The 22,772-nt window shown below is 41.0% G+C and overlaps 1 protein-coding gene across 2 annotated transcripts in view; it reads left to right on the top strand.

Moving 5' to 3' along the window:
* The window catches only part of GRID2 (glutamate ionotropic receptor delta type subunit 2), an 845,491-nt gene that overhangs the window by 655,720 nt on the left and 166,999 nt on the right, over positions 1–22,772 (top strand). For both annotated transcript variants that reach the window (XR_006104285.1, XM_042470711.1), the window contains exon 11: positions 19,240–19,378. Coding sequence is in view for 1 of the 2 variants with exons in the window: in XM_042470711.1 (XP_042326645.1) it covers positions 19,240–19,378 (139 nt within the window). In the remaining variant the exon portion in view is untranslated. The remainder of the gene's footprint in view (positions 1–19,239; positions 19,379–22,772) is intronic.

Here is a 22,772-nt window from a genome sequence, read left to right as displayed (position 1 = left end):
CCACATACACACAATATATAAACAGTCTATCAAAATACTTAATGTTTCACAGTTTAAGTAACAATAAGAGATCCTTGCCTAAATCTAAATTTTAACTATTAGATCAGAAGAAGGAACGATGAAAGTGAAAAAAAAATGCAACTACCAGCTGAGGATAAAAATTTAAAGATTAAGCAGGGATCTTTTTTTTTCCTTTCTTTTTTTGTGATGTAAGTCATCATTTTTGAAGCTTTGTTGTTAACAAGAGTAAGTCCACACATTCTGCGAAATCACCATGCACCCATAATTCAAAACCATACATAAAAGTCTTTTGAAAGAAAAGTACAAAAAGTACCGTTGACCAATTTCTATCAGTGAATGTTCACGAGGTTTGGAGATTCACAAATTCCCACAACAGAATGCAACATTACAAATTGTGTCTGAAGCTACAGAGATAGGATTGAAGGCTAAGTCATTACAATGGAATGGAAAATCCTCCAGAGGGTCTATGGAAACATACATGTAAACACACACAAACAATTGGAAGCAAGTGTTTTTTCATTTGTCATCTGTTAGACTAGGACACACTTGCAGTACAATAAAGTGAGTGAATGAATTATTGTTGCCATCATACAGGGTCAAAGCAACGATAATTTGTAGAAATTTGTCAAAAATAAGTTTTTTTAAAAATATGTAAGATTGTTTATTCATTTCCAGATGGCAGCTTTGGACCTAAGCGTTTAAGAATTTAGAAACCTTTCTTGAGTTGTTCACTAAGCTAACAACTGTGTAGGTGTTGGGTCAATACAAAAAAGCATCAAAGAGATGTTTCTGGGGCAAAAGGTGAGGTTTATGTATCTTTCAGTAAAAGTACATATTCTCTGCGTGGCAGCTTGGAATCTCATTCATATTTCCCTGGTAAGTGCTCCGAACAATCTCTACAAAGAATGCTTGAGACTGAAATATAGGTAGGATACAAACCGCCATATAGTACGTGTTGTATACGTACTAGGGTTAGGAAGGGGCGATGCTTCCGCACCCCCTAACCCTAGTACGTATACAATACGTACAAGATAGCGGCGCCCCTTCCACATGGGCACCGCCATCTTTACGTACTGGATGCATAGCGTCCAGATGTGTTGTGGCGCCTATGACGTCGCGAATGCGCCAGCGGCGCCTCACAACGTCATAGAGGCGCCACAAAAAGAAGCTCCGAAATGGAGCTTCTTTTTTGCTCCGCGCAGGAGCCGCGCGGTTTGGCTGCTGCGGCTCCCACGCAGAGCAAATGGCGCCGGCGGGAGACCGTCGCAAAGCGGAGGTCTGTATCCCGCCATAGATAACCTCACAATGTAAACCATGATTCTATAACTAAGAAAAATATAGCATCAGACTGCTTTAATAAAAGCTACTCTGAATGAGCTTCAGCTGCCTGAATTCAGCAATGGAGAATAACCTCAGGCATGTATTTAGTTTAAGTTGTCTAGTAATTTATTTTGCTGAGCATATTTAATCTTCTTGCCTTTTTCTCCCAGGGATCATAGCTTGAAAACCAATCTTGAAACCAAAGCCTTCCTAAATGTGGCTTTGATTTTGTGTGCTATCAACCACTTTTATATTCTTTGGATTACAATGAAAGCATTGGTCACAATTTCAAGTTCTCTTTTGTCCCTGAAGGGACTAATGGATTTGTAACCAAGGTGAAGTTGAGTACTTTAGCCAGTATCAAAGCAGATGCCTTTTCTTGAATCTACCAAAATTTCATAAAAGAGAGAGGAAGCTTTCAAAACCACTTCACCCCACAAATTAGAGCAATTATATCAGATGAAGTCTATATTATATCAAATGAGGTCTATATTCTATATGAAGTCTGTATTCTAGATAACATCCATGATGGAGATGAACGACAGAATGAAAAATTCAAGATCAATGTAGAAATAAGATTCTGGAAGAGTGAAGCAAGAACTAACCCAAATGGAAACAAAATGCATGTTGTATGGCCAAAAAAGTATAGCCTATTTGATTTTAATTTTTAACCCCCAATTTTGATACAGTATAGTCTAATGCAAGACAGACAGACAGACAGACAGAGAAGGAGTGTTTCTTAAAGCTTCACTATTTTGTCATATTTTGGTTGGTCTTTATAATGGTACAGACCAAATGTGTTGTTTCTTTAGTCATGTGTATCTATGTATGCATTCTCATGCACAGGGGTGTAATTGCCTGCATGCATGCACATGTGTGTGTATAACTTTTAAATGTATTTTGGTTCATTTTTTGAGCCAAAACTGTATCATCAGGGTCTGACAAATGTGAAATCTGAAGAGTAAGTAAATCAGACCCACATTAGACCACATTCAGGAAATGTGCCTCGAATCAGTTCATATCTGTCTACTAAAAGAACAAAATGAATTTCATCCCAAATAGGAATTAGGTTTGGAATGAAGAAAATGCTGAATGGAATCAATGGTTTTATTACAAAAGATTTCAATGAGTCACATTTTGTATCAGTATCTTTTTTCTTTTTCCCCAGTTCCTCTTGTTGGTGTTCACCCATGATGAAATGCAAAGCATCTGCCTCCAAGGATTTTTATCTCTGTGTTGTAGTTTTTTAAGGAAAACACAGAGATATAAAGCGGGGGGTGGGGGGGGGGGAGAACTTTTAAAATAATTGCAATGCTTGTCTACAGATTCTGTAAATTTGTTCCAGTGGAGGTTGTTTATAGAAATAATTGGTGTTCTCATTATTTTTCCTGAAAATAATGTGAATGCAATCAGAAGTCGGGTAAGCTGGTTAACAACTGAAATGTTCAGCTGTGTAGGTAGGAAAAATAACTGTTAAAATAATACTAATAAAATGCCTATGCCAAATGACCAAAGAAGATGTTTCTTCATATAATTGCCAGTTAAAATTGTGGAGACAGAGCATAGAGTCACATTCTATCTCTGCGTTTCAGGATATGAGAGTTCACACATCTTCCTTTGTGATAGTCCCATCCTGAAAAATTCAACAAAAATGACTTTGAGAAGGTAAGGGAACTGGAGAGCTTTATTAGAAAACAGCATGGTCCTGGTCCATGTTCAGAAACTACAGTGCCATTGCCTCCAACTGTCCCAGTTTGGCAGAGACTGTCCCAGTTAAGCACTTGTTGTTCTGTTTTTTTCAGCTGCTCTTAAAATGTCCCAGTTTCTCTCCAACTTTCCACATTCATCTTCAGTTTACATAATTGCTGCAAAGTGCAAAAGTAGTTGAAACTCAATTAATTCAGCTGAGGAAGAAGAGGAAGGGGCCAAAATTTGCCTTTCCCAGCCAAAAAGAAAGTGCTGCAGTCTCTGTTAGGTTGTCTGGAATTTTGGGAACTGTAGCTTTGTGAAACATTTAATTATCTCTGTCAGAGAACTCTAGTGCCACAACAAACTGCAATTTCCAGAATTCCATAGCACTGAGCCATGGCAATTAAAGCACTGTCAACCTGGATTATTTCTGTAGTACAGATGCAGCCAAAGAGTCACAGCAGTATTAGTCTAGAATATCAGTACACAAAAGAATCTTGTAGCACCTTAGAGACTAACTGTGCAGAAGAGGTTGTGGCATAAGCTTTCATAGTTAAGGAGGGAGTTAAAATCATGACAATAGTGTCAAAATTATGACTAACTAGCAATCACGAATACAAAACATTTGCCTAGATTTACTCATCTATAACTGTTTCATATTCATGACCACTATGCATGATGGAAAATAACTGCTGGAAGCCTGGAATTCCCCCCCCCCCAAGTTATCAGGAATTGGAGCCGAATCCAGAAGTCACATCTTAAGACTTTTCCTTCAAGACAAATTCCTGTCTGCTTAATGAAACCTTTGTAGTCATGAACCACTGTGGTTTCTTCTCTCTGCTTATTATGATAGATTAAAGTGTCGCTGGGGGCTCACAAACCCAAATCCCTCTTCTAGGAATCTTATAGAGAAGAATAATTGTTGACTTATAGCAGTTTATGGCCAGAAACCAATATCCCAGCAATTCTGATAATATTTGAGGGCAATTTTCCTTATAATAGGGTAATAATCAGTAGGTAACATTGCCATGGCTACTATCATTCTTTCATGCATGTCAGGCAAACATATCCCTATAGCTTATTCTGATTCTGACCTGTAACTATTTCCAATCATACTTTAGCATTTTAGATAGATGGGGGAGAAAATCCATAATGAAATCAGATTTTGGATTTGTTTACCATTTGTGACATTTGGTCTTCTTTGGAAAACACATGAATGTCACACATTACATCATATTGAACCAAGAGGGCAAGTGCCAGCACAATAATTTGAAATGCCAACAGTAATTACAACCTTAGAGGCAGACACTTCCCTGTATATTCATGAAAGCAAGGACATACTATCCATAACAATCTTGTTGTCCTAGATTGTTCCCCAAATTGAAAAGCTAGCAAGACACAATCAGACTACTGGTTCAAATGAGACAATGCAGTTTGTATTTCTCAACAGCCCTTAGTATGACCTCAACCTTTGAGGAGGGCAGCTTCCTGAAAATTAAAAAGGTATACCTTAGTAAGAGACTGGGAACAGGTTGGTAGGAGGTAATGAAGTAACAGACTTTGTTGTTGTTAACTGCTGTCAAGTTGACTTCAACTTATGACGACTGTATGAATGAGAGACCTTCAAAGCACCCTGTCATCAACAGCCTCCCTTAAGTCTTGCAAACTCAGGGCCGTAGTTTCCTTGATTAAATCTATCCATCTACAATGTGAACCTCCTCTTTTTCCTACTGTATTCCACTTTGCAAGCATTATTGTCTTATCTAGTGAGTCATGTGTTCTCATGAAAGGAGATGGGATAATATATTCCTTTTAGAGGCTAAGGAGCAAAACTCGGTGATTGTTGCTACCAAAGACCAAATGCATGGGGAAAGTCCTGGGACAGGAACACCTAATATAGTGTTGAAGCTGTTCAGACCTTGTATTTAACATGCAAAAACCAGAGACCTTACATTTTCAACCCATTTTTTCCCTAACTGTTCATGGAATAATAGAATCACACAGTTGGAAAGGCCTGCAAGTAGTCCAACCCCCTGCCTTGCAGGAATGTAAAACTAAAGCAAGTCCTGGTTATCCAGCCTCTGCTTAAAGACAACCCACCCCCAAGAAAAAGACTCCACCACCCTCCAGGACAATCTATTTTACTTTGAAACACCTCTTATTGTCAAGATGTTATTTGTAATGTTTAAGCAGAATCTCTTTTCTTATAATTTGATTACACTGTTTGTGTTCTGGTTTCTGGAGTAGTGAAAAACAAATTCACTACATCTTCTACATGACATCCCTTCAAATATTTAAAGATGGCTGTCATGTCACTTCTCAGTCTCCTCTTCTCCAAGGTAAACATACTCCCTGCTCCTTACATCATTTCTCATAGCACTTGGTTTTCAGACCTTTCACCATCCTAGTCACCACCCATTAAATACATTTCAGCTTGTCAATGCACATCCTGAACTACAGTAGCCAAATTTAGACAGAGTATTCCAGGTGAAGTCTGAGCAAAGCAGAATAGTACAGGACTATTATTTCTCTCAAACTGTGGAGATTATTGCCCAGGCTTTTGCCCAGCCCCAGGACGGATTGAAATTCTGGGATAAAATTTTTCTGATTGGGTGTTATCGCACACTTTCATCTTCAGACCAAAGGCATCATGACTCAATCTTAGCCAGATCCATCCTTGATCTGTCCTAATCCCATCCTTCTCAAAGGATGAGTAACTCCCATTCTTTGCAAAAGAAAGGATTAGGACAGATCGGAGACAGAACTGGCTAAAATCGGGACACAGTGACTCCAATCTGAGGATGGAGGTGTGTGATAACATCAGATCTTGGACCCAACCTATTTGAGGGATCGCCTGCTCCCATAAAATCCGCCACGCACACTCAGGTCCTCCAGGAGGAATTTGTTGCAGCCTTTAAAAACCAGACTAACTGCTACCTCCCAGAGGGCCTTCTCTGCAATTGCTCCCAAACTATGGAATGGCCTACCAGACAAGATCCGTCAAATTGCCAGCTTAGACAGCTTTAAAAAAGCTGTCAAGACAGATCTCTTCCATCAGGCCTTTCCTGAATAAAAAGTGCCCGGCCACAGAATGACTGCCCCTCACATCATGTATTAGCCCACCACTCTGTCCTCATCATACTGTATATATTTACTTTCTTTTTTTCTGTTTTAATAGATATTTTAATTGTAACATGTTTAATCCTGTTTTAAGGGGGGGGAATTTGGGACATAATGTTGTAAATGTGGATTTTAATATGTTTTGAGCCGCTTTGATTGTCTAGTTACAGAAAAGCGGGATACAAATAAAAGTTTTATTATTATATTTATTATCTAGGGGGGGATCCATTTAAGGTCCTCCATTTTTCTTAAATGTCCTACATTTTGGGCTACATTTTATCCTACAATTGTCCTATATTTTGGTCTAAATTTTGTCCTGCATTTTCTCCTGGTTTTTAGTAGAGAATTATGGCAAACCTACGGAGGTGTATTGTTCATAGAGTTGCCCAAAGTCAAAGTCAACTACAAAGACTAGAAAAACAAGATCCAAGTTGAGCACAAAAAGCTTTCCCAGACCCACTGCTGGAGGTCATTTTAACAAAATAATAATAATAATAATAATTTGTTTTATTTATATACCGCTATTCCAAATATCATAGCGGTGAACAGCAAGTAAGCTAATTAGCAAGTAAGCTAATTTGCCCCCAATAGTCTGGGTACTCATTTTAGCGACCTCAGAAGGATGCAAGCCTGAGTCGAGCTTGGGCCCTTTTGCTGGTCTTGAACTCGCAACCTTGTGGTTTTGAGTGAATGGCTGCAGTACAGGCATTTAACCACTGTGCCACCAGGGCTTAAAAGATGCAGTGATGTGAATTAAGAATCTTCTGTATGTAAAAAGATTGAAATAGATTTAAATTTCTTGGATCTACTGTCACAAGAACATTATGATCCACCTTGAGACATAAAATAATGGCACAGGAAAGCAAGACATAGGCCTGAGTCCTGTTGGTAGTCCTAACTAGAGATCCACCCACAGCTGATCAACAAGTCAAAGCATATGTAAATCTCATATTTTCAGTCCTCTCTATTTGTATTCATACCATAAAACTGAGATACAAGATACATCTAAACACATACTTTGCATGTATTTTGGGTACCAGAACTGGAACTCACCTAGAAATCCTGTCACATGCAAATGTAGTCCTGTTTTTCCTCTAAACTTTCATGATGTTAGAAGCCTGGTTTAGGGGCAAAGAAGCATTTTGTTAAGACTATTGTTAAAACATTAGGTGCCACAACCCCTTACTAATTTATGCCAAGATATTCTACTACATCTCACTCTACCTTCTACCATCCTGTTGCCAAATATATGTTGGGCAACTCCTTGAATTATTTGTGAATGGTCTGATTGAAGTAAAACTTAATGTGATAGTGTACAAAATTTTAATTTTCATGGTATTTCAGGGACTTCATCTTCCTGCTTAATCCTACCTATTATTTGGTCATATTTTTACTCTTCTTAAAACTAATTCAAGTCAGATTCTATTAGAAACTTGTGCTGGAAAAAAATAAGCATTATTATTTTCTTGTTGCTGTGTCAACAACTTAGGTTTCTGCGGAAGGGAAGACTTTTTTGCTTGATAGGGTTACATATATATTTATAATCTCTTAGTGCATTAATAGGACAGCTGGCAGGGGGTACATAAATATATAAAGATGTGATGCATTTGCTTCACAAAAGCATTTATTGAAGCAAAAAAGCATTGCTTATAAATTTAGATCACGGGAAATGAAAAAGGTGCCGTACAGTAATCCTTCAAAATGATATAAAAGTAAATAATTTTCATTTATTTATTCATATTTTATACTGCATTTTAAGAAAAAGGCCCTCTTAGGGTGGTTTGCATTTAATAAGAACAATATTAAACAATAAAACTAAATTACAGTCAATTGAAGTAGCACCAGCTGAAAATCAATTCTGTAAATATTTGTAAATGTATGTATCATTTTGGATTATAAACTTGCAGAGAAAGCATGTTTGGTCCTTTTTGTTTTTTGTTTTAATATGTAAATGCTTTATTTGGGTATAGATAAAGCAGTGGATGCAGGATTTGTGGACTGGGGATCAAGAGATCAGTTTAGAAGAAACAAAGCAAGTATGCCTTATTATAGTAACTCTATTTAAAGATAGAATAATTAGGGCCTTACATTAGCTCAGTCAAACTTTGGCCCTCAATGTGTTTTGCACTACAACTCCCAGAATCCCTGACAATTGTCTGGGGACACTGCAGATGAAGTCCTGAAGTTGAGAACCACTGCACTAGGCTGTTTGTTAGAGCAGAGCTGGAGAAGGATAGCAAAGGGAACAGAACAGATCAAAGAAGATCCTTCAGTAACTGTGTTCTTGAATTTGTCATACAAAAGAAAGGAGAAGCCAAATTTAGTCAGATACACATTCTAGAGTTTAAAAGAGCTTACTTTACTACCTTTAGGAAAATACTGGATAAGATCTCATGGTAAGAAATGCTGAAACAAACTTCCTTGGTGTGTAGTGGAGTCTCCTTCCTTAGAGGTCTTTAAACAGAAGCTGGATGGCCATCTGTCAGGGATGCTTTGATTGAGAGTTTCTGCATGGCAGGGGGGTTGTACTGGATGGCCCTTGCAGTCTCTTCCAACTCTACGATTCTATGATTCTGTGATTCTATTTATAGAAACAATGTCAGAAAAGCTAGAGTTTGGAATGAGATGAGGCTTTCTAGACAAGGTTTTGTTTTGTTTTTATGGAGGGGTTGTCTATATTTGGAGCATGTGAAAAAACAGGGGAAATGGCTGCCATTGATCAAATGTATCTATACACAATTTAGCATTATTAAAGATTCTTCTTTTCCTGTTTTGTACCATTTATAAGCTGAGAAAGTGTTTGGCACACTTTGGATTAAAGAAAAAAACATAAGTACTCTATAAATATTTTATTAACGGTTTAAAGCATACCATAGTAATGGTAGTAGCTGAATTAGCATACTATGCAGTGCACTTTGCCTCTATACAGGTACTCATGTTTATGTGTTGTGTACATCTTATGTGTTAGAGAGAAATGATGCCGCCTGATTTACCAGGCCGGCATTGTTGCTGGGGCAGAAGGTGTTGCGGAGGCCTGTCTTGCCCTAGCAGCCTTTGGGCCGGCGAGAAGGCCCGCCATTGGCTTCTGGGATGGAAAGCTCTTTTGCACAGGGTGCTGGGACTGCATATCCCAGCTTGCATTGCAAAAGGGAAGAGGCCATGATTGGCTGGCTCGGACCCCCAAGTGCAGCCTATTGGTGGTAGAAACATGGGAGGCAGTGCCTCTGCTCTTTCCAGGCCCCCTATTGGTGGGTGAGCCTATTTAAGGCCACGTCATGTGCCATCCGGCGCCATTTGAATTCGGCTCTCTCACCCTCCCTCTCTTGGCTAGGGTGTTTTTGTCACAAGTTTGTTTTAGGGTGGCAGCATAAGTCCTGGATCTGGTGGGCATGTTTTCCAGGGCTCTGTAGCACTGGATCAGGAGTTCATTGGACCCAGGAGCTCTGAGGGCAGGTGGTATGGCCATTGCGGGGGCCACATCGAGTTAACATCTCCCGGTGACTAGGGGCTTATTGGAATATGCGACTGACCGATTGAATATATGCGAGAGGGTGTTTCCGTTGCCCCTACGTCATCCCGATCCGGTCGTGACCAAGTAACCTTACATCAATCAACTGGTGTGTTGATTGTTTTTTCCAGATCCATACCTTATGGTTTTGGCCAACCCTACCCTTTGTGCTGTTTGTTAATAAAGTTGTGGCCTTTTCCTCCAATTCTGTGTTGTTGTCTTATTGGGCAGCTTCCTTCCCACCGCAAGAGATAGCCATCCCTTCACTCAAGGAATTAAGTACTGGAGATCCTGAAAAGGAAGAGGAAGAATTATCAAGTCTACCAACTCAGAATAACCACAGTAGTGGTACCTCGGGTTACGAAATTAATTCGTTCCGCTGCCGCGTTCGTAACCCGATACATTTCGCAACCCGAAAAAGAGGCGCCTGGCCATTGGAGGCGCGCTGTTGCCTGTCCGCACCAAGCCCCGCCCCCGGCCGCGGGGGGAGTGTAGCCCTGTCGGCACAGGATTAATCTACCTTAGAGCTGGCCAGGAATACCCCTGTCTTTTCTGGAAGCCGGGCTGGGCCCCGAGGAGAGCTTCCTCTCGCTGGCCGACATCCTCATGTCTCAGGAGAGGCTGCCCTGCCGCGCCGAGGCCGCCTTCCCCCGCTTGGCTGCAGTCCTGGGAAAAGCCAGCGCCGCCGCGGCCCAAGACGCGCTTCCTGAGGTAAGGACTACAGCTCCCGGCGGCGCCCGGGGCGGGAGTGAAGACGGAGCGGGGGCGGGGTTTTCTGGCGGCTTCTGTTTTCCTCCTCGCATAGAGCTACGACTTTTAAAGAGTGACCCGCTCCTAGTTTCCCGTGTGGAGATCGCGAGTTTTCTGGATTAGCCCACAGGCTCCATGTATTCACCCAGGGGCATTTCTATGGCTCTGAGAATCTCACCAGGGTTAAAAAAAATTGGGTATGGAATGGCACAGCAGGGCAGAATTTGGTGATAAACCCCTCTATGGATCCTAGGCATGGCAGGAGCTTGGATTAGATTCCCTTTGTGGGCCCTTCAGACTCTTCGGAATCTGTCATTTGTGTGTTTGGGTGGTGGGAAGGATGTGATGAGTGGATGTGGCCGTGTTTAGTCTCCTGAGGGGCCTAATGTGACACCCCCCCCAATGGAAGGGGAAAAGACGAACTCGCGATCTCCACACGGGAAACTAGGAGCGGGTCACTCTTTAAAAGTCGTAGCTCTATGCGAGCTATGCGAGCCAAGCAGGGGAAGGCGGCCTCGGCGCGGCAGGGCAGCCTCTCCTGAGACATGAGGATGTCGGCCAGCGAGAGGAAGCTCTCCTCGGGGCCCAGCCCGGCTTCCACCGGAGAGTAGGCCTCGGCAGTTAAAGAGGTATCAACCTGCATTAATTCTGTAGCCTAGGATGCTGGGAGAGACTGTCTCTGGAGGGCTCTTGGTTTGTACAGTACTGTAATTTTCGTAAGCCGAAAAAAATATCGTAACCTGGAACAGTTTTTTCTAGTCTAACTTTTTCGTATCCCGGAAATTTCGTAACGCGGTTATTTCGTATCCCGGGGTACCACTGTCCTTGATAAATAGGGATAGTGGAGCTAATGTGGTTCTTCAAGACAGGAAGGCAGTAGGTAGGGAAAGAAATTTGGGAGGAATTCTAAAGACAGTTGAAAAACAGGCTTTTCAACTGTTGGGAAACCCTGGCAAGGAGAATTCTAGATGGATAAGATCCAGATGGCCACGGTTTAGGATCTGCACCATATATTTCTGTGCAGGAAACAAATTTTCTCTGCAGAGAAGGCTATTTCTGCTAATTTTGTTACCGAAAATGCCATTTCCTGTGCAAAAATAACCTATAGAAATGTCATTTTCTACACAGAAAATAGCCTTTTCTGCACAGAAAATTTGTTTTCTCAGCAGAAAACCCCCTTTTATGTGCAGGAAATTTGCTTAAGTGTGCTCTTTTCTCACACAAAATGAATGCAAAATTACAAATAGTCTTTGTACACTGTGCAGTTTTTAGCGACTTTCTTGCAGCAAGGAGGAAAATGTTACAATTATTTATTCTTCCTGTGAGAACAAAATGTACAAAAAAAATGCATCCCTAAAGGGCAATGAGGAAGAAGAGTAGCAAGGTAGGAGAGACCATCCTGGCAGTCAAGTATGGCATTGCTTCATCTTCCCTTGGAGCTGCTGATGGCAATTTCCTACAAAGTTCATTTAAAGAACATGTCAACAAAGAGAGGAATTTTGCAAATAAATGTGGTGTGTTTTGCCAATGAAATGTTAAACTAACCTGAAATGGAAAGAATAGGAGGAAAGCTGGCCCAGTGTGTAAAAATGTGTGCTCTTCCATGCTGTGGACAATCTACAATAATCATCAACTATTAATAGAATGTAAGACATGGCTCTGTTGATTAACAGCAGGCTCTCCTGACTAACAGCTGCATTCTTTATGGGGAATTTTTGCTGAAACACACATTTTTGGACATTTAAAGCCTCATTAAAATGTGGCATCAGAACGAAAGAATAAGAACTGTGATACTGCCTCAGCATTTCTGCAGGGAGAAAATTTGTAGGGAGATCACAGAACAGCTAGAAGAGAGATACAGAAATATAAGTAGTCTAGTATATTTAAAATTAACTAATTGTGTGTGTGTGTGTGTGTGTGCATGTGTTATAAAATGTTAGAAGATAGCCCTAGTACTTTTCAGTTATCTCAGTCCGCTCACCTAGGAAGCTGTAAGCTGCTCTTCAGTTTTTGTCTTAGTAAACAATAAGATAGAATAATGCCTCAATTTTTTATCTTATATCTTCAAGGTTAAAGGGCTCCAGTTTTTCATTCTTTTTCTTCTATAACAAAGAAAAGGAAAAGTCCTACACAATTCCCTCCTTAGGCCTCAGCCCCACTCCATTCTGCCAGCCCATCCATTTAGTAATTCCTTTATTTGGCAGACACCCCAAACTGTTGGTGTAGCTGGTTTCAAGTAAGATTCTATCCTTTCTGATGAATGTTATTGAACTGAATTTTACTGCTTTATATTTTTAACACTGCTACCTAGTGCAATCCTGTATATTTCTATGTTGAAGCAAGCCTTGTTAAATTTAATGGGACATGCTCCTAGGTGAGCGTATAAGATTGTATCTTGATGGTGTTTGTAAGTACACAGTACATAAATCCAGTAGCCTACACTGCACATAGTCATATATTTTTTATTATTATTATTAGAAAAACAGAAATACATATATGCACCACCTCTGTGAAAACCACACTAATCCCCTGCAACTCAACATGAAGTTAAAATCTTAATTTCTACAGTGAGATCTGGCAAAGCCCTGGGGCCTGATATAATCGTGCTTGAACTTTTGAAAGTAAACATTACATGTTGGAAACCATTATTGACATCTCTGTTTGCCTGTATCAGCCAAACAGCTCAATTACCTGATAGCTGGCCCCAAGCCATTATAACACCTCTCTTTATGTAAAATGGAGATAGAAACAACCCTACTAATTATTGCCCCATAGGTTTATTATCAGTAGTGGGTAAACTATTTGGTCATTACCTTGACAATCAATTTATAGAAAGGATTGAGACCAAAAAAAATTCTCAGGGAATGAACAAGCTGGATTTAGGAAGACCAAGTCAATTATGGATCATTATGTTTATAGATTTGAAATCAGCATTTGAATATCTAGACTGCAAACTCTGGGCGAAACTCCTTGCTTCCTGTATTGACAAAAGATTACTTGGGTTACTCATAAATGTTATATAACAATACTGCAATAAAGGTGAGATAGGGATTACAGGATAACCTTACTAAAACCATTTTAATACCAAAAGAAGGGAAACTTAGGCCAGCCACACTTAAAGTATTCCAGTCCAAGGTCCTCTTGCAATCAATGTTTATTATCCCAGTGTGGCTGTTGGATTTCTCTGGTATAATGTTCTACTTAATGAACAATGAATATTTTGCAAGCAGAGAACTTACTTTCCCACTCCTTTCATCTAGTACAGGCTGGAAAATGAGTCCAGCAGTGGTTTGGGTATTGGCCTGGATGCCAAGGAGTCACTGGTACCAGTGGATAAGACACATGGCCCAAGCCCCATCCTTCAGATGGTCGTTCTTGACACTCTTAGCTTGACATCTCTGTCCCTAAGGCTTCCATGCACTAGACTACAGTAGCAGCCCTTGGGCCTAGATCCAGCACTGAATCCACACCTTTTGCAGTGCCTAGAGCACCATGATCCCAATGTGCCAATGCCAACAGCAGCCTGGCACCTAGGAGGAAAAGGGCATGTTAGTCTTCAGACCAGAGGTTTGTCCTTTTAAGGCAGTGGACAGGAAACTGATAAGAAATTGGGGGCCATTTCCCCTGTGTTCACAAATCCAACAGTAATTGCTGGAACTCCTGGAAGTGCGGCATCACTTCAACTTCCAGGATTCAGCTGAAATATGGTCATTTTCTTTCATAATAATAATAATAAATCTTTATTTTTATACCGCTTTTCCTTGGAGATCAAAGCGGTTCACAGGCAAATACAGATGTAAACACATCGTATTACAGCATAATATACAATAAAAACATTCTACTAAAAACCTCATATAAAAACATCCTATAAAAACATATTAAAAACTCACAATCTTACATCTTACAATCTCATAATTACAAATTAACATCACAGATACTCATAACTTTGGAGGATGGTAGGGTAGGAGTATAATTATCTCTATGAAGGATCAGGGGGATATGCCAAGCGGAATAGGAAGAACTGAGACAAATCTCCTCAGGGAGTCCATTCCAACATGCAGGAGCAGTAGATATAAATGCTCGTTGGTGAGTTACAGACAATCTCACCCTAAGATATTCCAATAGATATTTGCCTGTTGTTCTGAGTGTGCAGGGCGGATCATTTAGGGAGAGGCGCTCCCTCAAGTAACTTGGGCCCAAGCCATGTAGGGCTTTATAGGTGATAACCAACACTTTGTATTGAGCCCGGAAGCTAATAAATTTATTATTAATTTATTAATTGGCAGCCAGTGAAGGGCTTTTAATACTGGGGTTATATGATCTGCTCTTGGGGTCCCAGTGACTAATCTGGCTGCAGCATTTTGAACTAATTGAAGCTTCCGAACCTGGTACAAAGGTAGCCCCATGTAGAGCGCATTACAGAAATCCAAACGAGAGGTTACCAGTGCATGTACTACTGTTTCAAGGTCCTTTCGGTCCAGACAGGGATGCAGCTGGCGTATCAGCCGAAGCTGGTACCAAGCACTCCTGGCCATCGCATCTACTTGAGATGATAACTGTAGGGATGAGTCCAGGAGTACTCCCAAACTGCGAACTTTGTCCTTTAGGGGAAGTGTGACCCTGTCCAGGACTGGGTGGCAAATTTCCCTGCCTGGACTTGGGGCACCTATCATGAGTACCTCTGTTTTCTCTAGATCCAACTTGAGTTTGTTTTCCCTCATCCAGCCCATTACTGACTCCAGACAGGCATCCAGAGGAGAGATGCCATCCTTAGTCACTGTGTCAGTCGGAGACATGGAGAGATAAATCTGGGTGTCATCAGCGTACTGATAACACCGTGCTCCATGTCTTCGGATGATCTCTCCCAACGGCTTCATGTAAATGTTAAACAGCATGGGGGACTGGATGGCGCCCTGAGGGACACCAGATGTTAGCTCTCTTTTATGAGAGCAACAGTCCCCCAGCCTCACCATCTGGAATCTTCCTGAGAGGTAGGATCGGAGCCACTGGAGCGCAGTGCCACCGATGCCTAACTCTCTCAGGCGTTCCAGAAGAGTACCATGGTTGATGGTATCGAAGGCCGCTGAGATAGCCAAGAGCACCAACATGGCCACACTTCCCCCATCAATACTCAGACGGAGATCATCGACTAAGGCGACCATGGCAGTCTCAACTCAACGCATTTCTTTTATTCAAGGTTTGGGAGGATTTGGGAGACAAGGTGGCTTATTTGTGTGTCTTGGGGTAACATTTTCAGTTCAAAATACAGATAAAAATAGGAGGAGTCTGGGGCCTTCAGGGGTCTCATGGTGGGACTGGAGGCTGCTAAATGGGGTCTCAAGGGCCACTTATTGCCCAAAGACTACATTTTCTTCATCTACCCTTGTTTTAAGACTTTGTATTTTGTAGAAAGCAGTAAAGCTTGGGAAAAGTCATCTTGGACTATCAGTATAAAAGCTTCTTGCTAGAGTAGTTGTTGTTTATTACTGTACTTTTTTTTCTGCTCTGTGGATGTTGTGGATAATATCTAATATTCCCAGTCACCAGTCCTTTCTTGTACGATTCTACTTCTCATAGAAGTAAGTCACCAAACTCTTAGCAGCTCTCAACTTTCTTTTGGTGGACTGGGGCACCCAGACAGGATTACTTAAGTGATGAAATATAGGCAGAATAAAGACCACCCCTTTGGGGTGGCCTGCACTCGCCCCTTTCCCCGATGGATCAGGGCCTCAGCTGCCACAGTGGCAGCCCCAGAGGCCCCGATCCGCTGCTTTTCCTGTCCTCAGGGAAGTGACAAAATGCTGCTTCCCCGTGGCCTAGAAAGGAGTGTCCGTGGGGCTTCATGCCCCAAGGACACCCCGACAGCAGCGGGGAAAGGGAGAAATGGGGCGCTTAGCCCCTTTCTCTTTGTATTGCTGGTGTGGCTATGTAAAGGCCACACCAACTATATGCGCAGCTCCTTCTGGCACTGCTGAAAGGGCGCCACAAGCACCCTCCAACGGCACCAGGACATCATGTCTGTGCCACGCTGTTTGGCTGTGGCGCGGCCGTGACCTCGTAATGGCGGCGCCCATGTAGAAAGGGCACTGCCATTACAACGTATTAGGGTTGTGGGCGTCTGGAAAGGACGCCCCGATGCATTCCTAGTACGTATTCAGGCTGGCGCTTTGCACTGGTCTGGATACTGCCAAAGATAGCTTAAATTACAGAAATCTTAAGGATAGAGTTGGAAGTGTGCCTTGAAAGCCTGAATCTGTAAGGGATCCCAGGAGTTCATTTTGATGATGGGCAACTGCATGGGAACCAGGGATCAATTTCCCCTTGCAAACCCTGCAGTGAGCTGCATTCACCCCCACATGACAAGCCCAAAGACCACTGTTTTCCTCTGCATCCTCTCTCAAAGTGGTAACAGGAAGTGACTTTCCAACACTTTCTGTCACCCTTTTGAGAAGAACTGTAGAGCAAAATTGAGGTATTTCCAGGCAGGATGGGGTGTTGGTATATTAATGGTAGGTGATATTTCTGCATGTTTTGCATTGTTGTATCTTCTGGGGCAAAAATTAGTGGCAAATCACTTTGAAAAAATTGAAAAATTGGGAAAGGTTGATGTGCTTTTGGGAACTGGTGAACATTTAGAAGCTTTGTACTCCCCTGATTTAGACTAACTCAAACCCATCAAGCAATAACTCATGCTTTTTTGTAGGAAAATGAAAGGCTGCAAGCTTGGCATTATTCAGTTTGATTATGTGTGGGCAGTATCTTTTAAAAAGAAAAATTCGTGATGGGTGGGGGGGAGTTAGCAAAGAGAGGATACATACAGCTGGCATGGGAGAAAATATGCACAATGAGATCCCATCTCCCCTGCTCCATTCTCTGAAAGTGTCCCTTACTGGAGAGCTTCATCTGTGAATGAAAGGCATAAGATTGATGTTCAGTTGTTTCTCTTCCTCATGCCAATCTCCCTCAATTAAAAGCAGTAGGAAGCTGTATTTGGTTTTATTAATGAGCTTGTAAATTAGAATGTGAATGTTCTTGAGAAATTGCAGGTTTCCTCTCCACCACCCTGCCTATTTCAATTTAATTCTCAGCAAACTGTAAAGATTGACACCCAAAGGTTAGGGGGACAATCAGCCCTATTGGGTTCATTTAGTATGCCTATCCTAAAAAGTTCCATTTGATTTTAATTTGGTTTTTGATTGAAAGATTTCAAAATATATTACTAAAAAAAAAACCCTCTGCAAAATGAAAAAATCCCATTTAAAACTTTATTCAGAGCTGTGACATACGTTTTCCGGAAGTTAAACATTTCATCTCCCCAAAGTGCTAATAGTGAATTAACATCACCAGATAGTATCAGGAGATTCTAATTTCTGATAATGACACAGTGACAGAAGTAGGTGGAATTGTGTCCCTGGCTACACGACAGACTACTGTTGATCTTATCAGATTTAATGAAGGGTTTTGTTTTAAACACAAAAGAATGATGAACCATGCACATCCTTTATACTTAACTTGGATTGTGCAGCATTCTGTTTCTGACTAAGCAGAATGAATTATCTTTGTTCTAACTGAACTTTTCCAATACAGCAGATTTTTCCATCTAATGCTCAGTGTATTCTTGCCCTGATAGAATAGATATATCTGTGAGTTCAATATCTACTGTGCTGAATGCCTCCAGAACAATGATATACAGTGGTACCTCGGGATACGAAATACCCAGCTTACGAAATTTTCGGGATACGAAAAAATCCCATAGGGAATTATTGTTCCGGGTTACGAATGTTTTTTCGGGTTACGAAAAAACTTTTGGTGCTTTTCGGCGCTATTTTACACGGAATCGCGGCTTTTCCCCATTAGCGCCTATGGCAATTCGGCTTACGAAGGCTTTTCGGGTTACGAAAGCGGCCGCGGAACGAATTATTTTCGTAACCCGAGGCACCACTGTAAATGAAAATGCCCTTGATATGGGTGTAAAGCCATAATTAATTTATAAAAGAGCTCCCTGGGGTTCATCACCACATTCACTGATATGTAAAGCAATGTCTCCAGTTCCAAACTCATAGTAGTCATGGGTAAAGGAAAACCAGTGAAAGTCCATCATTTTCTCTGATGAGCCTACAAGGTATGAATGGCATGTACATACTGAAAATCCCAGGAAGAGTTTTACAATGTGCCCTTAGTGTAAGGATTCATAGCGTTAGAAGAGACCACAAGGGCTATCCAGTCCAACCCCCTATATGCTGGAATTTGTCTCCAGGACCCCTTTGGATACCAAAATCCATTGACACTGGAGTCCCATTATATGCAATGCTATAGTAAAATGGTAAAATGGCAAAATCCAAATGCCAAAATCAAGGGATATATATTTATATATGAGAACATCATCAAACCATGGATAGTTGAATCCGTGGATGAAGAATCCATGCATATTGAGGACTGACTATATTATAGTTAAAAGCAAATAAATAAATAAATATTTCAAAGGAGTTGAAATACTTTAAATGTTTAAGAATCATGTTTTGTATAGAGTTTATAGGGCCTCCTTTTTGTAGTGACAGAGTCTGGCATGAAATAAACAACAGAAAGATACTGCTGAAGGCATTGTAGAACATATGAACTGGAGACATACTGAACTTTATTTTCTTAATGGTTTTGATTTTATATAGATATGTGTTGATGATTTACCAGCCTGATCATTTTTATTATAGAAGCTGTTACTACTGGTATCAGGGAAATCGATTCAGATGGGTACACACTTGAGAAAGGGGTCATCTAGAGAAGCCATCTTGTGCAATTTGATTTCTTCTCAATTTCATTTTCCTGCTCAACAGGAGGAGAGGTTCCCTATACAACCCTGGCAACTCGAATGATGATGGGTGCCTGGTGGCTCTTCGCTTTGATTGTCATCTCATCCTACACAGCAAATCTAGCAGCTTTTCTGACTATCACTCGAATTGAAAACTCCATCCAGTAAGTTGTTAATCATGCCAGAAGGGAGAGGGTAGACCTCCCTTATGTTTTTCCCAGAACTGAAGTCTGGACCAGCTTTACCATTGCAGGCCAGAGAATTGCAGGCCTTTCAGATTGCAGATACTGTGAGATTCCAGCAAAGGGCTGGAAGAGAATGCTGTGTCCTATGTGGCCTTTACATCTAACTTAGCTTTCTGCTTCAGAACTGATAGACATACATTCCTATTGCCAGCAATGAAGGCTAATTCATCTGCTAGGCCAGCTGGTTGTTGCACATGAAACAGGTGGTGTTACCTCTTGTTCTTTCCCTTGGGCACCAAAATCACTTACTTCAGCCCTTACTACACATATCCATAAAGACATCTTCTCCATCAGAATGACGCCTCATTCACAATTTGTCCGAACAATATCCTTATAATATTTTTCCCTTTTTCTACAAACAAACACTTTACTTTTATTGTGTGCCTTCATTCCTGATTTATGGTGACCCTAAAGGGTTTTCTTGGCAGAATTTGTTCAGAGGGAGTTTGCTCTTGCCTTCATCCAAGGCTGAGAGGATATGACTTGCCCAGCAGCTAAAATTACTAAACTTCAGTTAGGAGTTTTGTTTTGTTGGGTTTTTTTTTTACTAATCTGAATGCTGCAGTTTATTGGTCTGAGGTACAAAACACACTTTTCTTTTGCCCAGGTCATCATTGTCTCAGCACCTACAAAACAGCAGTGAGGAAATAGCATAAGTTGCTGCATAAGTAGTTCAGAAACCATGTAATATTCCTCCTTTACCATTTTTGAGGCCACACGCCTTCAGTTATAAAAGTACCTAAAATACAGACATTACAAAACGATTGCGGTAAACGCTCAATAAGTTACAACCCTAATATAATATATGTATACTTTTGTTACTAGGGAAAAATTAATTGCAAGTAACTAGTTGCAGCATGGTGGTGGCCAATTCATTTGCTTTCCCATTTTCCAGAAGAGATAAGCAGAAGTCCTTCTCTTAAACAAGACAGAAGTTAAATACTTCTCTTAAACAGAACTTTACATAGCACCAAATACTGAGTTAGAAAACAATCCATCTACCCCAGTTGATTCAGAATCCTATTCCTGCCCAGATTCCTTTAATTGGATATGTCAGAACTTGGTAAATCTGTTCCCTAAGACTGAGCAGAATGCTGTTCATTCTGGAAAGTCGATGTGACTTCTACCGTAGAACCTAGCAATCTCTCATTGGTGTCTTCTCCTTCTCACTTGAAGGGTTTATTTGTTTGGTTTGGTTTTATTTTTTAAGTTGTTACAGAAGCACCAATCTCTCTAGTATCATCCCATTCCAAAGGAACAGATTCTGTAGCTTTTACTAGGGAGGACAAGCCTATTTGAAATATTTGGGAAATAGGCAAACAATTATTTTTCAAGTGCTGAGAATCCCTAACAAAAAGAACTGGCAAGACTCTTCGCAGTTTGTAATTTATTCTGCACAAAAATTTCACCTGGAAGTTTTGATCAGAAAACAGATTTTTTTTGTGCAAAACCAGCAGTTACTGCATTGAAAATAATATTTCAACCAGAAATATTGATTCCTGTACAGAAAATGCTGTTGTCTGTGCAGAAAATGCTCTAATTGGGATTTTTTTTCTGTGTAAAATTTGTATATCGTTAATTTGCAAACAGCATTTTCTATCCATAAATTAATACTTTTGCATTGAAAGATTATATTCCATGCAAAAAAAAATGCTGTTTTCTGTGCCAAAAAGGCTGTTTTCTGTGTAAAACAACAATCAGACAATGTTCTGTAGCCTTGAATTGTGAATAGACTTTGGAAACAGTGGTTTTCAAAGACCTTCTCACAGCAGGAAGAAAATTGATGAAATTATTTGTTGCTACCTTTGAGAAGAAATTTAGCAAATGATTACGTCACTAGTTTTTACTCTTGGTAAAAGAGTTGTATTCCAAGGTTGGAGAAATAAACCTTTACCAGCTGTCATTCAGTAATCAGAAGATGTTTTGCTTTAGTTATGCATGAGTATGTGTTTTTTAGACACCGACCTAAAAAGAAATAAAAGTACAGTTGGCCCTCCATTTTCATGAGGGATCTGTTCCAGAAACCCCTGTGAAAACGGAGGCCCCACAGGCTTGAATGGGGCGTGTGACATGCACGCACCTGAGTGTGGGGGTGTGCTCCATTAAAAATAATGAAGGTTACCCCTCCCCAGATTTTCAAGGTCACGGATCCAAGATCTGTGAGTTAGGAGGGGTGACTGTATTTCTGGAAATATGATCTGCTTATATTACCATTTGCATCTAGCACATATATCTTTTGTGCTTCCCTTCCTTTTTTCTTCTTCTTCCTCCACATTCAAAATCATATTTTAGATTTTTAGGAATAAAAATAAATTAAAAGTAAAAACAGAGCTTATAGCACAAGGGTAGGGAATCCGCTAGTCAGTAGTCTTGATCAACCTGGTCAATGATGGTAGTTGCTGAAAAATATCTGGAAAACCAGAGGTGTCCCAGTGTCCTGCTTACCTCTACTGAGGGCAGCACAGCAGGGGAATATACAATACCAGTCAGTGCAAAGGGCAGAGGCAAGAGCATAGTCACAAGGCAAGTCTAGAGATCAGATAATCAGAGTCTTGAATCAAACATCAAGGAACAACAAGGCTGAAAGACTGGTTGCTGGCTGCAAAGAATCTCTGCAGCTGGAGGTCTTTTTAAAGGCCTCTGCTTCTCTCAGCTAAAACCTATTAGCTCTCCTCTTGGCTTCAGCCTGGAAGAATGCCTCAAGGATTCCTTGACCTGTCTTCACTCCACAGGTCCTAGCACCTGCAGCCTAGAGTCCATAGAGTCTGTTCCTCCCTCTACAGCTTCCTGAGCCTGCTCTGGGACTGCTGATCCAGGCAGCCCCAAATCTGCCTCAGTCTCAGCCTCCTCCATGTCTTCAGAATCTGAGTCCTCTGACTGTGCCTCTGTCAGGCCCAGGGCAATCCATGACACCCAGTATGTTCTTCAATGGCTAAATGACAAGAGTGAACCAATGTCCAAAAAGGACATTGAGAAACTGGAGCATGTCCAAAGGAGGGTGACTAAAATGGTGAAGGGTCTGGAAACCATGTCCTATGAGGAACGACTTAGGGAGCTGGGGATGTTTAGTCTGGAGAAAATAAAGTTAAGAGGTGATATGATAGCCCTGATTAAATATTTGAAAGGATGTCATATTCAGGAGGGAGCAAGCTTGTTTTCTGCTGCTCCAGAGAACAGGACCCGGAACAATGGATGCAAACTGCAGGAAAAGAGATTCCACCTCAACATTAGGAGGAACTTCCTGACAGTAAAGGCTGTTCGACAGTGGAACACACTCCGAGGGAGTGTGTTCCACTGTCGAACAGCCCTTACT

This window comes from Sceloporus undulatus, chromosome 5, assembly GCF_019175285.1.
Source record: "Sceloporus undulatus isolate JIND9_A2432 ecotype Alabama chromosome 5, SceUnd_v1.1, whole genome shotgun sequence".
Taxonomy (NCBI): Eukaryota; Metazoa; Chordata; class Lepidosauria; order Squamata; family Phrynosomatidae; genus Sceloporus; species Sceloporus undulatus.
The sequence above is the reverse complement of the archived record's forward strand: the minus strand, read 5'-3'. Positions and strand labels throughout refer to the sequence as shown.